The sequence below is a fragment of the Rhinolophus sinicus genome, chromosome 15 (genome assembly GCF_057876585.1).
Source record: "Rhinolophus sinicus isolate RSI-liver-muscle chromosome 15, RSI-T2T, whole genome shotgun sequence".
NCBI lineage: Eukaryota > Metazoa > Chordata > Mammalia > Chiroptera > Rhinolophidae > Rhinolophus > Rhinolophus sinicus.
This window is the reverse complement of record NC_142515.1, coordinates 10,007,569-10,024,593: the sequence shown is the minus strand read 5'-3', so window position 1 is coordinate 10,024,593 and position 17,025 is coordinate 10,007,569. Positions and strand designations below refer to the sequence as shown.

General features: G+C 45.5%; 1 protein-coding gene across 4 annotated transcripts; it reads right to left on the bottom strand.

The window, feature by feature from the left end:
- Nucleotides 1-753: 753 nt before the first annotated feature.
- Nucleotides 754-16,679, bottom strand: SFXN4 (sideroflexin 4). Of its 4 annotated transcripts, none has more exons than XM_088791837.1 (15): nt 16,473-16,676; nt 15,190-15,648; nt 15,020-15,085; nt 13,374-13,448; nt 12,416-12,442; nt 12,276-12,330; nt 9,529-9,644; nt 8,931-8,984; nt 8,794-8,850; nt 8,601-8,666; nt 7,771-7,849; nt 6,776-6,891; nt 3,028-3,113; nt 2,485-2,602; nt 754-1,156 (listed from the first exon to the last, which is right to left on the bottom strand). In XM_088791837.1, the coding sequence occupies exons 2-15, from the start codon at nt 15,196-15,198 to the stop codon at nt 1,079-1,081; spliced, it is 1,002 nt and encodes a 333-aa protein (XP_088647963.1). In that variant the 5' UTR covers nt 15,199-15,648; nt 16,473-16,676; the 3' UTR covers nt 754-1,078. The 4 variants fall into 4 exon arrangements, with proteins under 4 accessions (XP_088647963.1, XP_088647962.1, XP_088647961.1 ...); XM_088791836.1 differs by lacking the exon at nt 16,473-16,676 and adding an exon at nt 15,997-16,104; XM_088791835.1 differs by lacking the exon at nt 15,190-15,648 and having other exon boundaries at nt 16,473-16,679.
- Nucleotides 16,680-17,025: the final 346 nt, after the last annotated feature.

The window sequence follows — 17,025 nt, the reverse complement described above, 5'->3', positions numbered from 1 at the left end:
GGAGGGATGCCACCAGTGTTCCTGTCTGAAGCATTTGTAAGTGGTGGTGACACTTCCTGAGATTGGGAAGTCTCAAGGGGACATCCAAATGGCAAAGTGCAGGCGTTAGCTGGTGTGGGCCTATTACTCGGGAGAGCACCCAGTGACAAGTCTGAGAAGCCAGCAGAGGTGGTGCAGCGTTTGGGGCATGGCTGAGAGCAGTCTCAGCAGAGCGGAAGGTGGGGTGGAAACAGTACAGACAATCTTTGGAAAAGTTTGGCTATAAATGGGGCGGGTGTGTGTGTGATTTTTTTCATGAGGCAGGTGATTCAAGCAGCTTAAATGTTACTGGGAAGGAGCAGACAGAGGTGGCTGGAGGCAGGGGGCCTGAGGAAATAAGAAGGGACGGGCCCAGAGCCTGGGGCCCAGCTGACCTGTCATGGAGGAGGGAAGGCTGGGTGCGGGTAGAGAGGGAGGTCAGCAGATCTGGTGTCAGGAGGTTCCGTGGCTGGCCAATAAATAGCCTTGGTTGTCACTATGAAGGAGGAGGCAGGGTTGTTTGCCAGTGAGAAGAAAGCAGGAGCTCAGTGGTGGGTAGCCAAGAGTTTAAGTAGTTGTCCAAAACCGGGAGTAAGCTGAGCAGGGAAACAGGATTGCTTTGGGGGTCAGAGGCTTTCAACAGCTCACCAGAGGTTCACATCTACTTTGAGTTGGGCCACCAATTTAATGCCTGTGCCCTGGACTTGGTGGACCCTTCTTTATTTTTTCAAATACTCAACTTTAGACATATTTATTAGTAATTTCACAGTAGCCTTTCACGGGCTGACAAATGAATAGAAAACTGAATCTTCGTATCACCCATCCCCTCAGCAACCCCGTGGGGGTGGGTCAGAGAGGACAGCTTCTCATCTCTCTCCAGGCTTAAAAACCCCAGGCATGACCGGCCTTGACAAGGTCTTGGCATGTGTGACTGTAAGCCATCCTGTCTGCGCAGATACCTCTGGGGTTTCCAGGAGACCTCTGGCAGAGTTCTCGAAACTGAAACCTTGAGATGAAGGTTTTCAAGCAGGAACCAAATAAATTCACCTAAAACTCACCCCTACACCCCTCTGTTATAGAAGAGTTCTGTTTCTTCTGTGGCAGACTGAATTTCCTTTTCAAGCTTACTGCACTGTATCTGAAAAACAAAGTTAAATTCTTAGTATTCATGTTAAGAACTTTTCTTGCCTTAGAAGCCAAGCTTTTTTTTTTTTTTTAAAAAAAATTTTTTCAGAGAACATTTAGTTCACAGTCCAACTTTTTCAGTGATGTCTAATCTAGAGCAAAAAACCTAACTTCTTAAGAACGTTCTTATGGAAAATTGGAAATTTTCAAATTTCTGCAAAAGCAAATGCAGAAAGAATATAATGAACCCTCGTGCATGCATCACTCAGCTGTAACTCTTCACAATCTGCCAATCCCACAAGATTTAAAGACTTCTCTAAATGACCTAATCTTCAGATAAGCTATCTATTCCATCTGAGTCCCAATGCAATCATAAGTAATTATTTGCAAAAGGGTTCACTTTTATTGCAATCTTATTGTAACAAAGTATGTTCTAGTGGGGGGGGGCTGTGAGGATTAAGGATATTTTCTTCCTCTAAAATGTTACTTTAATGAGAAGCTACTCCTCCTGCTCCCTGCCCCTCACTGCCCGTCATAGTGAGTGTAACAACTATCTGAAATAATGTAAAACTTCTATGTTACGTGCTGGCAAAGTGGCCTGAATTAACAATTCTATAAACCTAAACTTAGAGAATTTGGGTTTTGAACAAGGTCATTCCATAAATATAAATGCTTCGAGGACATGACTGATTTTTAACTTCAGTGACAGAAACAAGCACTGGAAATATTCAGCCTAGAAATAACATACGTTGCTAATGCCAGCTAGCACCAACAATGCCCTTGGCACCAGCAACAACCCTTTGCGAGTTACTATTATCCTCACCATTCTCTAACCGATTTGGAAACTGAGTCTCAGAGAGTTTAAGCAGATTGATCGCGGTCGTGGAGGAGCTGGGAACTTGAGTCCAGGGAGTCTGACTCTTGAATTATAACATATCTTAGTCTATACAACCATGCTGTCCAATACAGTAGCTGCATGTGAGTGCTTTAAATTTAAAATTCAGTTCCTCAGTCATCCTGGCCACATTTCAAGTGCTAAACAACCACCTGTGGCTAGTGGTTACCGTACTGGACCCCACAGATACAGGACATTTCCATCAGTGCAGAAAGTTCCACTGAATGGGCATTGGCATAGAATATTATGGAGTATTTAAAATATCTCAAAGGATGGTTGCTTTCAAGTCCTAGGAAAACGCTTCTGATATACCATGAAGAAAAACAGAATCCAAAACTGCACAAGTGATCTGGAGGATGAGATTCTACGTAAATGATGTTATTTTCTTTACAAAAGTGTATTGTAAACTTTGCTGATTTTTCACAGGGAGAAGAAATGATACTCACCCGTCCAGTTTGCGGGAATATACTGAAAGAAACTGGCACCATCAGTCCCATGACAAGGACAGTACAAGACAGCTTCAGGGTCCACAATGACCACGGATAGCGCAGGAATAACTGGGTCCTGTAAGAGACAAGGAAGGTTACAGGGCTTGTTGTAGAGGCTGGTCCTCTGCTCTAATGGCAGCCAGTTGTCTTACTCACTAGCGTCAGGCCTGGGGTTAAGCACGTCATGTGCATTTGCTCATTTGATCCCTTCATTCTAGAAGTGGAGAAACGTGCTTCAGCAGGGAACATGCCCGAGAACACACAGCTAACCGAACACAGGCCTGGGCCAGATGACAAGTTTGTTGGCATATACACATCTGGATTTCCATGCCTGCCTCCAGTCAGTCCTACTGTCGTAACGGTGACAGAGTGTTTAGTAGGAAGCCCACTGAAGCAACTTCTTCCCATCCCTCCCACCAGATTCGGTATTTGACAAGTTGTATAAGGATTCTGACGGTCAAAATACTTATTCCTACCTGGGGAGAGGAGCATACATCGTACCTTTTAAAAAAGTATGAGAAGACTTCAGGAATCAAAGCTGAGGTCCCAAACAGCATGACTCTGGACGTAGCTGTATCTTTAACGGCCTAGTAGAAAGGGAAAGAAAGCAGCTTAGCACATGCAGTGAGCCAATTCCTAGGGATCCTGTAACTCATGACAGAGACAAGCAAACAGCAACTCTCCTTGCTCACTTAAAAAAAATAATGAAGTGGAAAGAGGTGGAGGCAGCGCCTGACACGCCCAGGTATGGAGGAGGGCTGGGGTCAGTGCCAGGATTAACTGAAGTCGGGATTGACCTCCCCCTGACTCTAACAGTCTCCATCAGTCCGCCGACCACTCCAAATACTAAGTATGAGCAAAGGCAGCTTATAGACAAATCCTCCCTCAGAGCCGATGGCTGTCTCCTTGGTACAAATGCTGGGTTTTGTCACTGAGGACCAATCCATGTTTTCCTTCCAATCCAGACTCTGCCACTGGCCTCCCAGTTATTCCCACTCTTCCAGTGGAGGAATCCTCCAAAAGCCCAGCTCAGTGTGCAACAGCACGGCGTCACACCGTAGGTAACATCCACGAGCCCACCTGTGTGCACCCATCTTTTGCCTGATAATTAATAGTGTGCTATAAAATTTTATTTTGCACAAACATGTACGTATAGCTTATAACATTTTTCTCATTTCTATTATATACATTACTCTATATAGTGAACATTTAAACATATAACGTACGGTATGGGTTTTATATGCACAAAATCATGTGTACTCAAGGGCAAAGTAGGAAACTTCTAAGGGAAATAGTGATTACAGATGACACTGACATGTTAACTTCAGAACCCAACCCCTGTGTAACATACAACTCTACATACAGCACTACTGTACAAAAGATAAACAGGTACACGTGCCACCATTCCCTTTCCTCAGCGCCCTTCCTCCCACTTCCGGTTTCCCAGGACCAGGCCACAGCCTGCCTTCTGGGCTCCTCTCCTATGCCTGGCACCCACTCTCTGCTTGTTACACTGATGCTCAGCTAATCCAATCCCTCTGCTGGGAATGCCTTTCCCCAACAAGGGCAGAGGAAGCCAAGGAGGGTGGCTTTTAAAATAAACTTTCAGGAATATAGAATAAAATCCCTCTTCTTCAGGAAGAGAAAAGTGGCCGCTGAGCGTGGTGTGTTTCCATGTCAGTGCTGTGAGGTCAGCCCCTTTCCATTTATCTCGTGCAAGGGGAAGACACTCCAAACAAGCCAGCCGTCATTAGGAGGCATTGGGAGACCAGTTATAGTTTGTAACTGAGTGGCTTACAAGGCCAGTCTAGGGAAAACAACATGGACTAGGCTCCTGAAATCTGATCTAAGGTGCCCTATTACAATCAGATATTGGTGGTTACGCAGTTTCTGAAATTTTAGCCAAAGAAAATAAACCTTTCGGTGACAGGGAAATGATAAAAGAATGCTTATGCTTACGCACAGTTGCAGACACTATTCTTAAGAGAAAGATAAACTTTTTTTTTTTTTTAAAGCCAACCATCGAACCTTTCTTTTACCCTAAACTGGCATTCACACAAAAGATGAAGTTCCTCCTGGTGAGATGGTCTAGATACCTAGATAGCTTAGCAAGGCCTGAGGCTGCCTCCCCACTAGGAGGCCCAGCGCTTGGGGCTCCTGGAGAGAAGGGATTCGGACTGGTGAGGGCTTGGGTATCCAGAGCCTAGCAGGGTGCCTGGAGGCCAGAAGTGCTGAGAAGCAACTTGTAGATTCAACACTTGCTCTCACTCTCATTCTTTAGCTGTATGAATAGTTCACAACACCACCAACAGCCTGCAGGGAAACCTGAGTTGAAGAGAAACGCATATATCCACACAGAGAGCTACGTATCAACGTTCAGAGCAGCATTACACATAACCCCTCACAACTGGACACCACCCAAATATCCATCGCCTGGGGAATGGAAAAGCCAAAATGTGTTATATCCACACCATGGAATACTGCTCAGCAATAAAAAGCAACAAACTATTGAAACGTGTTAAAAGATGGATAAACCTCAAAAGTGAAAGAAGCCGAACACAAAAAACTATTGTAGAATTCATTTATATGGAATTTCTGGAAAAGGCCATACTGTGAAGACATAAAGCAGACCAGTGTTTCCCTAGGGCTGGGGGTGGGAGGGCAGAGTGACTGTTAATGAGCACGACGGAAATTTGCAGGGTGATGAAAATGTTCTAAAACTGGACTGTGATGATGGCTGCACAGCTGTTTAAATTTACTAAAATTCATCAAACTATACTCTTACAATGAACTTTATAGTATGTAAATTACCTCAATAAAGCTGTTAAAAAAAGGTCTCTTACGCACAGAACCTTCATTTCAAAAACGAGGTATAATTTCTGGCAGCGATTGCCCTCTTGGTTAACTTGCAATTATCATGTCTGATTGTAATTCGTTGAGAAAAGTGGCCATTTTTTTCAGACATGCTACTGGACAGACTGGTAGAAACACCGCAGCGTATATCTGACAGTTTATAATTCAGCTTTGTAAATCACGGACAGGATTTATTAGAGTAACATGTTTCAAAAGGCGAGTGATAATCAATTTCCCGACCCGGGGAGCAGCCATCTTTTCCGACCTCCTCTTCCAGACAAGCCTGGCACCAGGCTAAGGGTGTGCCCTGAATGCTGACACTGTAGGGAGTGCAGTCATTCTCTCTGCTTCGTATCAGGGGCTGTTCCGCTCTTTCTGCCATTTGCAAACAATTGCCTCACCTTACAATGGTTCGGCTAAAATCACTTCACAGATACCAAAAAAGATCTCACTTGCTGAAAAAACTACCATAGGCTATTGCAGGTTCCCAGAAATGAATGCGTACAAAAGGCACTGTGTTGACTAGAGCAAATGAACAAACTATTTAATAATAAAACTTATGAAAAATGGAGGCCTTCTAGAAGAGTTTTAGGTCACAGCATTGGATTTTCTAAGGCCATTCTTGACAGCAAATTGGTGCTTAAAGATGAAGACCGTCTGCTGTGAGGTGGAGAGAGAGTTTCTCTTAAATGCAGAGAGGGTGTCCACAGACTTCCGCAAGTACAGAGCAGGAGGAAAGAGTGGATGCTGAGCTTGAAGAACCAGATCTCACACTCAGAGAGAGCCAGTGTTTGGCAGACACCCATCTGTGATAGTTGGTCTTATGAGACAACTCGGCTAGGCTACAGTGCCCAGTTAATCAAATGCAAACGGAGGTGTTGCTGCGCAGGGGCTTTACAGACGTGTAACATCTCCAATCAACTGACTTTAAGTAAAGCAGCTCACCACCACCCCAGGGTGTGGGTGGGCCTCATCCAATCAGTTCAAGGCTCTAAGAGCAAAATCGGAGGTTTCCCAAAGAAGAAATTCTGCTTCAAGTCTGCAGGCCGGCCTACACATTCTCAGCCCTACTTGAGCCAATTATGTAAAATAGATCACTTTAAATAAATAAATAGATCACTTTAAATAAATAAATACATACATCTCCTAACATAAATGTATATAGATAAGACAGAAAGATATCCTACTGGTCCTGTTTCTCTGGAGAACCCAGACTAATGCACCATCTTTTAAACATCAGGGTGTAAAATGTAAAATCTCTCTCAGCATAATGAACGAAGGAAGACAGGATAAGGAAAGGTCGAAGGGAGACATGAATTTGTCACCAGCTCTCAAACAGAAAATTCAATTCTTAGCCTCAAGGGCAAGCAGCTAGGGCTCCAGAGCGCACCCCTACCTTTGTCCCAGCTCTTCTGGAAAAGCCCACGACATTGCCTTCCTTGTCCATGACCTCAATCCCTCGTGTGGACTCGAAACTTCGGGACGCAACAACATTCAGTCCGCTGACTTGGGCTGTGGATGGAAAGAAGAGAACACAAAGATGAGTTTCGGTCCAGGGAAGGCACATCTTGTCCGGTGTCAAGCCTTTCTCTGATGGCTGCACTTCCCCAGCGCTTAGCAAGCACCTGACGTGTGCTGGGCCAACCAAGCTCTTTCCTGGGGCTGGGGAGCTGGGGTTAGAACTGTCCTGACTACAACCTAGCACCAGGTTCCAACACCCCTCAAAGTCCAGCCTAGCTCCTTGACAGGGTTCCAGGAGAAACCCCGGGGTCCTTGAAACATGCCCCCGCTCCCTCCCCCCACCCAAATCTTTGCTCAAGCTGGTTTGACCAGGTTTCTGTAACATAATTTCCCAAATTTTACCACTGACATTCTGCCACTCTTCAAAGTGCTAAGATTCCCAAACCCAAATTTGGGGCAGGAATTAGTGAACTTGCAGACCGGCAAACTTCAAACAGTTGTTTAATGTGTCTGTCCCTCCCTCGGTCAGACTGCCCAGCTGGAATCCCCTATACCACTACTTCCCTGTGTGACCCCAGGAAAGTTACTTAATGTCCCCTGGCCTCAGTGTCCTCATCCGTAAATGGGAATAATATCACCTACCCATAAATTGCTCTCAGGATGAATTGGAATAATACATGTGGAGGGCACGTACAGGTGGTCTTTAAAACGTAATTTGTGTTTCCAGGTTTGTGTTCATGCTTTGACAACAAACAGGGTATCTACAGAGAAAGTGTCACCTCTCAAACCAAAGACTTAATTTGGGCCTAGAGGCACCAGCCAGCTGCAAATGGTGGCTGTCATCAGCTACGCTGTGGCCAAAGGACCTGGGTGTCCCTAAAGATGGGGGAAAGGCTCAAAGACCACAAAGACAGCATGCTTCCTGCTTACCGAGAATGATAACAGGCAAGGTTTTTCTTACGAGAATGTTTTTCAGTTGCAACTTTACTTGGAGTAAATGAGAGCATAACTAGAAAATAAGAGAAAAATCATTATTGCATGGGACGAAAAAAATCAGCTGAATGTATTTGAACAGCAGAGACCTCCTTCCTGTCACAGGTCAGACCACAGCCAGTGCTCTCCGTGAGTTTTTTAATTCCTGCAGCCTTGAGCTGCTCTACTAATCATCAGGAATACACAGAGGCTTCTAGAAGTGACAACATGTCCAGAGTCACTGAGCTGTTAAGGAATTGAGCCAGGATACAAACTCAGGCTTATCTGACTCTAAAGTCTACATTTTTAACCATTACAATATCCTGACATGCAAAGTAATATATAATTTGTATAACATGTTCATGGCACACAAATTAATTTTTAAAACAGATAAAAGTACTGAGCATGGCATGTTCACACGATTATATGGAGGTAGTAGGATTACAGGTGACTTTTATTTTCTTCTGTCTTAGTCATACTTTCTAAATTGTTTAAGTTGGAACACAGATTTTTTAAAAAAATTTATTAGGGAATATTGGGGAACAGTGTGATTTTCCAGGACCCAACAGCTCCAAGTCAAGTCATTGTTTTCAATCTAGTGGGGGAGGGCGCAGCTCACTGGCCCATGTGGGAATTGAACCGGCCACCTTGGTGTTATGAGCACTGTGCTCTAACCAACTGAGCCAACTGGCTGCCCTGGAACATAGATTTCTAACCAGGATAAACTTTTTTTTTTTTAAATTCTGAGGACCAAAAAAGAAGATTTGACAGAATTTTTAAATACCTACTCCAAAAAAGGTTGTAGAAGCACTTACTCCTGCCCCTAGCAATATACTCTCATATGGGTGACGATTCTAGGGAAAAATCAAAAGGACATATTTAGCAAATACCACAGTCTTACTCAGTAAACACAATTAAATAAAGAATAACTACGAAACAAATAACACAAAATTGCAATGCTCTGGGCCTCCTAATACTCACATAACTTGCATTTCCATTGATGATGTTGAATGCACTATTGTAGGTATAGAAGGCAAACTGCAGGAAGACAGGCAAATAGATCACATTTTGGTTTCAAGAACAGAATTGAGTAATCATGAAATAGAAACAGTTGCTACCTGAGGTAAAATCATGGACTTGAGACTTTTTACTGACACCAGCGACAAAAATACCTTTAAAGAAAAAAACAAGCAGAGTTATAGTGTTTTGGAGGAGGCAGAGATTGTAGGAGCAAAGAACTTCCCTCGGGAAATGCCGAACGGAGCCCCCAGGAACTGGGACAAGGAGACAAAGGGACCGATGCAGGGAGACACCGGTCAGTGGACAAGCAATGCTGAATAGGCAGCAGCCGGGCACTAAGGAAACTCAGGGGTCTCAAAGTGGTCCTCGTATCTGAGACCTGCAACTGTGAGGCAGGAAGCACATCTTAACTCACAGATCTCCCACAGTGCTTTGGGCACAGTAGGCAGTCAAAGGATTACCTTGTGACACTGTGGACCTTCCAGAGGCCTGGATGCCCCGACGGATAAGAGGGTGTGGGATGGGAATATATGAAGAGCAAACAAGGGTCAGTTGTAGGGGATCCTTAACCATCTATCAGGCAGTCGCGGGACAGGGGTGGGGAGCTGGAGACACAAGCCACCGAGGTAAGGAGATGGGTGGACAGCTGCCTAAACCCCCGCCTGCTTACACAATGGTGAGGGGTAGTTTACTCACCATGGGCGCCATGAAAGGCAGGAAAGCTAACAGAGAAAAGAAGAGGGTCAGTGACTGCAGATAGGCAAAGGGGGCACCGCCCACCCGAACAGTCTCGAAAATCTCGTCTTTGCCTCCTGAAAGCATGGATGGCAAAGGGTATTTTTTACTCACTTTTTATTTTCCTAATACAAATAACAACTGTTGCCATATGTGTATATGGCAAAAATTTAAATCAGGACGGTACAGAAAGACCTAACAAGGCTCCCATCAGCTTTCCGAGTACCTCTCACTGAAGGTAAGTGGGGTTAACCGGCTAGTCATCCAGCCACAAGAATTTAATACCTCTGGATGCTGCGATTTATGATAAGAACTGTGTATTTGCTTTCTCTCCCCAAGGCTAGAACAAAGATCCTAAAACCCAAAGAATTTCCTGAGATCTCCATAAAGGTGAGAGGAGTGTCTTTGTTATTCATAACATGCCCCTTTCAACCACTGCAGACTTTGTTAATGAACTGACGTTTAGAAAGCCCCTAAAGCTGGGAGCTGGTTGCCAGAGCAACCAACCAGGTGATTAGGGGGTTGGACCTTTCAGCCCCACTTCCCCCAACCTCCTCTATCTCCAGGGAGGGGAGAGGGGCTGGAGGTTGGGCTTACCACCAATTGCCAATGATTTAACCAACCTTGCCAACTAATCAAGTCTCCATTTAAAAATGCTAACCAAGGTGGTCTGGCGAGCTTCCAGGTTGGTGAACACAGGGAGGTTTGGAACTGTGGCTTTAATGAAACTTCTCGCCCTTCCCCCCACACCTCATCCTACACATCTCTCCCATCTGGCTGCTCCTGAGTTATATACTTTTATAAGAAATCCATAATCTACTAAGTGAACTGTGAACCATTCTAGCAATTTTGAACCTATGGAGGGGGTCGTGGGAACTTCCAATTTAGAGGAGACTGGAAGCACAGGTGACAACTGGACTTCCAATTGGCATCTGAAGTGGGGGCAGTCTTGCGACTGAACCCTTAACTTGCGGGATCTGAAGCTAATTCCAGGTGGACAGTGTCAGAATTGAGTTAAAATTGTAGGACATCCAGCTGGCGCCACAGAATTGGTGGGTGTGGAAGAAGCTCATACACATCTGACGTCACAAGTGAAGCACTGAGAGTGGAATGCTGAGAAACGAGAGTGTTTGTCCTTCACAAGATGCTTCAGGATATATGCAAATTCTCCCTCTCTCTCCCTCTCACACACACAGGACTTACATGTACAAACAGGTTCCCTATACACTGTTTCACACTTTGCTTTTTTCTCCTTAATACTAGTTTCTGGAGATCCATTCTTCCATATTAGCACACAGGATTTACCTCATTCTTTTTAATGAATTCCTTACCTAGTCTGAATTGTTTGGTATTTATGTTGTTCCCAGTTTCTTGTTTGCAATATAGAGAGAATTTTATAGTTGGAAGAACCCTACGTGATCATGGATTTTATTTCCTCTTTTTAGTTAAAATACGAGAGAGAATACTAAATGGAATTCATAACACTAGTACGTACGAGGTGTGATCAAACAATAAGGTGAATGTTTAAATAAAAAAAAATTTAATACAGTAAAAGACACATTGCAATTAATCCCCCTCAAAATACTCCCCCTCGCTTCGAACACACTTGTCCCATCATTCTTGCCACTTTCTGAAGCAGTTCTGGAAGTCCTCTTTCGTGAGTGTCTTTAGTTGCACTGTCATGGCTGCCTCGATGTCCTGAATCAATTCAAAACGTTTACCTTTCACGGTCATTTTGACTTTGGAGAAGAGCCAGAAGTTGCACGGGGCCAGATTCAGTGAATGAGGGCAACGTGAAAGAGGACACATCATGTTTTTGACAGAAATTGCCGTACCAGAAGTGATGTGTGACATGGCGCCTTTCAGTTGTGATCAAAAATTACGGTGAATGCTGCTGCCAAGTGCCAACAACAGAAAGGCAGGGATCTTCAATACAGGAAGCGGCATGTTGAACCTTAGTAACAGTGTGTGACAAGTTTCAACTTGCTCAGTGCAGTCAGTTGGGTGTGAACTACGGTTGAGAGAAGGTGTGCTTTATTAAAGTGTTCCATAAATTATCCTCCATCATGACAGTGCTCTGTGTCACACATCACTTCCGGTATATGGCAATTTTTTCAAATAAAAACATTACGGTGTGTCCTCATCTACCTTATTCACTGGATCTGGCACCGTGTGACAGACCTTCCCCAAAGTCAAAATGACTCAGGACACCAAGGCAGCCATGACAGCCACGACACTCGTGAAAGAGGACTTCTAGAACTGCTTCGGAAATTGGCAAGAATGATGGGATATGTGTGTTCAAAGCGAGGGGAGTATTTTGAGAGGGATTAATTGCAATGTGTCTTTTACTTTAATAATTTGTTTTTATTTAAACATTCACCATGTTGTTTGATCACACCTCGTACAAACCATCCCTGAAGTAACTGTTCTTTGGGAATGAGGGAGCAGGGCGCCATTCAGCCCCAGGCCTGTCCCCTCACTCCCAGTGCCAAGATCTTTCTACAGGACTGGACACAGCTCTGGGCCCCAATCCTGTTCTTCTCGGCTATCAACCCCAGACCTTTGAAACATTCTTTCAAAGCTGTGGTTTCCAGACTCACCATCAGAAATCCTTCTAGGAAAAAAAAACAATTAACATAAGGCAGGCCGAGTTTTCTGTTACAAACCATATCTTCCCGCCCCACTTCTGCACATGAGAATCGGCTTACCTGCAGGTCGGAAAGGGACGGGGATCAGTGTGCTGTTGTCAGGATGCACTGTGGACTTCGAAAGGGGAGGCACAAACGTGAGTTTGATGTTGGTTTTGTTATTTTAGGAGGCGAAAAACTAGGGAGGGGCTGAAACTTACAAGGCTTCTCTTCCAAGCTTCTTGTACCTAAAAAGAGAAAAACCAAGCAATAGCTTTTAAAGGTGGTTTGGCAGCAAACAAATCTCTCCAGTCTCATTAAAAGAGCTGCCTGTGCGCCACCTTTCAGAGAGTGAAGGGCAGAACTGCTTAATACCACATGGACAGAACACATCATAATACAGGAATCCAACAGATGAAGGAACAAATGAACTAACAACAAGCAAGGAAATGATCCACATCAAGAAAACGACCAAAATATTAAAAGGCTCTAAGTCTCTGACCCGGGAGAGGACTCAAGGCCAACATCTAACTTATTCCTCAGGTGAGACCCTGAATCCAGCCTGGCTCAGAGCAGAGCAGGCTGTGTGCAGACGACACACCATGAGCCAAGTCACTTGCAACAGAGCCAGGCTGTGAGCCCAGAGGCCGGAACAAGCTCTTAGAAATACCAGGTTAGATCTGTGAGCTTTCCACAGGCGGCCTCATGGGACTCACGTTTGTGGGTTCTGGAAACTCCATACACTGCAAGGTAGGTAACAAATACTTGCTTTGAATCTTTGGACAGGAATGGGACCCTGCCCTGGGACACTGCCTCTAATGGGTAATAGATGCTGACTTCTGAGGCCTGCCTGAATTCTGGAGTTTGCCGTGGGGCTCCAGGAATCAGCTACAGAGAATCCCCACTAATACCCATTGCACAGGAGAGACCCTATGATTTTTCTCCTTAATACTAGTTCCTACTACTAGTGTCTAATACTAATCCAGTTTATGAGAAGGAATTCTAACTACATTTAGAAAACTAAGCCAGTTTTGCAAAGCAGATCCCTTGGGCAGTGTTTTCAATGACCGAGTTCCACCTGATTGCAGACAATGCCAGCAGAATCACCTGAAGGCAACCACACCCAGCCTTGGACCAGGCTCACCAGGCACATCCGGGTACCAGGCACTCACGACATACCTGTTGGTCCTCCAAGTCACGAACAGATGCATCTTCATTTGTTAATAATAGTTGCCTCGACTTTTCTATTTTGTCCTATAATCAAACATAAAGAAATCAAGCCATGAGCTCATCGCTGTTCAGATTTATCCAGATACAGGGAGCACATGTTCATCACACCTGATTTCAACGGGACATGGAGCCAAGGCTCTCTGCTCCCTGAGCGTTTCCATTAGGATAGTCCCGTATGTCACGCTGATTCAGACCGCTCAGCCTCCAGCTCCAGCAGCTGCCATTACCCAACCCCCCCCCCCCCACCGACCCCTCCTGCATTCTTCTGGGATGTCAACCATCTCAGTGAATACACCATCCACCTGGCGGTGCAAGTTGGAAACCTGGAATCCCTCCTCTCTTACCCCCACATCTAATCATTTCAGTCTTATTTCCTATTTTATTTAATTTGCGGGAAGAAATTAAATACAGAAAATATAAAAATGACTGCATACTCATAATCCCCTTATCCAGAATTAATAACTGTAAACATTCAGTTGTATTTGCTTTTTTCCCCCAAAAGAGCCATCACCTCCACCCTCATTTCCCTCCTCATTGTATCAGAGGCAACCACTATTATGAGTTCAAGGTATAAACTTCCAGTCCATTTTTTATACTTATACTCACATGAATACATGTATCCATAAACAAATGTGCAGCATTGGTTTTTTATGTTGTAATTTGCATAAATACTGTATTTATGCATCTTGCTTTTCCACTAAACATCACAGACATGTTTTTCCATTTTACACCATATGTATTGTCTGTCTCTACGTAATATCATGTTGATAACTAGATCACTTTTAACAGCTAATCAATATACCACAGTATGAGTACATCATATTATGTTTCTCTACCAATGGACATGCAGGTTATTTTCTGTTTTTCTCTATTATAAATAAGGCTGAATGAAACATCTTGAGTACAAGGATGGAAGGAGTGTCCCTTTGGGTCTGGCCCTAAAGGGTCATTGCTGGTGACAGGACATCTCCTCCTCATTCCTCAACCACACCTACTTCAAACCCTTGTCTTTCACCTGGAAGCAGAGCCATCCCCTGCACAGATCACCTTGCTTACGGTCTGCTCCCCCTGGTCACTCACCACGCTATGACCAGAGACCCTCTGAAACACAAACCTTGCCCTGTAGGCTAAGCGCAAACTCCTCTCCTCTGAATGGCCCTCCAAGAACTTCCTGGTTCCCTGTGTAAAAAGTCCCAGTGACTGCATGACCTGCTGTCCTATCCTGGGCTTTGCTTACATTCCCTTCCCCCGCTCAGCCTTTCCTCAACCCCTCCCTCAATTCCCTGCTATACCCTACCCTTAAATCCCTAGATGAAGGTCTGTGACTAGTGGTGCCAGTCTGTCCTCGTTACCAGGGACATTTATTTTGATTCCCTCTGAACCACCAGCACCCAGACCTGGGTTTGGTAGTCACTGTGAAATGGATGTCCACTTTTATGTATCACCCTTCCAATCTAACAAGCTCATCGGGAAGGAATAAAAACAGGAAATAGATGTGGATTCTGTTATTTCAACTGCTTTCAAAAGGGATGCAGTCTTCACATTTCAGAATAAAATGTGGAATTCATTACATCTGAAAACAAGAAAGTACTTACAATTGAAATGACCAAATTTGTAGGATCCAATAACTCTGTCCACTGAAGAAATCGCTGAATAAAAGACTTAAGAAGGGAAAAGTACCAGAGAGGTTAACAGCAGCAGAACAAAGACATATGGTAATAATAATGGCTAACATTATTTTTGATTATGGAATAGGGCTATTTACCTGCAACATCTCCTGAAATGCTCACAATATCCCCATCTTACAGATAAGGAAACTGAGGCTTATAAGGGCTCATGAATTTCAAGGGAGCCCAGCCAGGAAAAGACTCAGTGGCCTGTGCTCTTAACCATTCCAATACCAAACTGCTCTTCAGGATTAAAACCCCAGACTCTGGATCAAATGGGCCTATGTTCACATCCCACATATGACCTTGAACCAACTACCTAGAAAGGTCTCATAATCTGTTTCTTCACCCTGTTAGGGTTGTTGTAAGGCTTAATTAACTTGAAGCATAAAGAACCAACATGCCAGCGAGGCCTTAATAAAGGCAGCTGGGTTGACATGTGGAGAGAGGAGGCATGGTCTGCTCCAAAAAGCCCCAAAACTTTGCAGTGGTTCCAGCTTTGAGTCCTGGCTCTGCGGGGACAACTTGGGCTCCCTGTCCCTTCTCTACTTCCCCACCTAAAAAAAAACAAAAAAAAACAAAAAAACAACGGGCTGGGCCCTATTTCAGGTAGGCTGAAACAGAACATCCTAGAATCGTGCTGTCTATTAGCCACATGTGGCTATGAAGCCCTTGGTATGTGGCCAGACCAAATCGAGATATGCTGTATGTGCAAAATATACACTAGATTTCCAAGACTTAATACAAAAAATGGATGTAAAAGATCTCACTAATAATTTGTATATTGATTACATGTTGAAATGTTAATATTTTGTATCCAGTGAAATAAATACAATATATTATTCAAATTAATTTCATGTTTCTTTTTGCCTTTTTAACGTGACTACTAGAAAAACTTAAATTACCTATATGGCTCCCGTCATATTCCTATTGGACATCGCCGCGCTAGACACGGCCTGGGGGCGGAGCCTGCGCTGCCGGTCGGTGTCGGCCACAGGCTCACAGGCTCCCAGTGTGGGTGGCAGAGCCTATGGGGGCTCCATAGAGGACCCGATACAATCTGGTGCTCAGCAATAGCTCAGGCAGCAGAGGGCGGACACCTGCGAGGAGGTGACTCTTCATTTAGGGCGATCTTTAGGTGACTTTGTGGCGACCCTCCTTAGCCAGGCCTGGGGTAGAAGTGACACACGGGTAACAGCTCTGGCCGTCGGCATCCAGCAAGCTTGGGTTTCCCCTTGGTCGCCTGCCGGAGTCCGAAGGTGGGAAAGCTGGTGGCATGGCCACGTGGCCTGCCCAAGGTCATCCCGCCAGCCCGCGACTTCACACACACGTCACGCCCCGCGCCCTCCCTGCCCCCAGCCGCGCGGGGCCCGAGCCGTACTTGGCGTTCGGTGATCCAGAAGCGCACGTTGGGCTCCATGCGGGCGGTAGCGCCGCCGCACCCTGAGAGACGCGCGGCTCCTGCGTTTCCTCCTTTTCCTGCTCCTCTTCCTGGGACCTTGGCGATGGTTGGAGAGGCCGCCGCCGCCAGGCCACGGGCGGAGGCGGAGCCGGGAGGCGTGCCCGCCCCGGCGCGCGCGCCCCGCTCCCAATACCCCGGCCTGCGCACGCGCCGCCCTGTCACCACGCGCCAGCGCCTCGGGCGCCTAGTGTCCGCTGTTTTCGCTCCCGGGTTCCTGCGTGCGCGCTGCTCGGTGTCACCACGTGCAAACGCCCGGGGTGCCCCGCACCCGGTGTTCCCGTCCTGGGGCCCGGCGCGCCTGCTTCTCGGTGTCATCACCTTCCAGCGCCTCCAGGTCCCACTCCTCTACCCCCCGAGACCCCACGCACCCACTGTTCCTGTGACTCCAACTCTCCCATAGCCCAAGTCGTTTCAATCCTGCTCCACCCCTCAGAGTAGCGAGGCTGCTTCCAGGCTGGGAGGAGTCACCTAT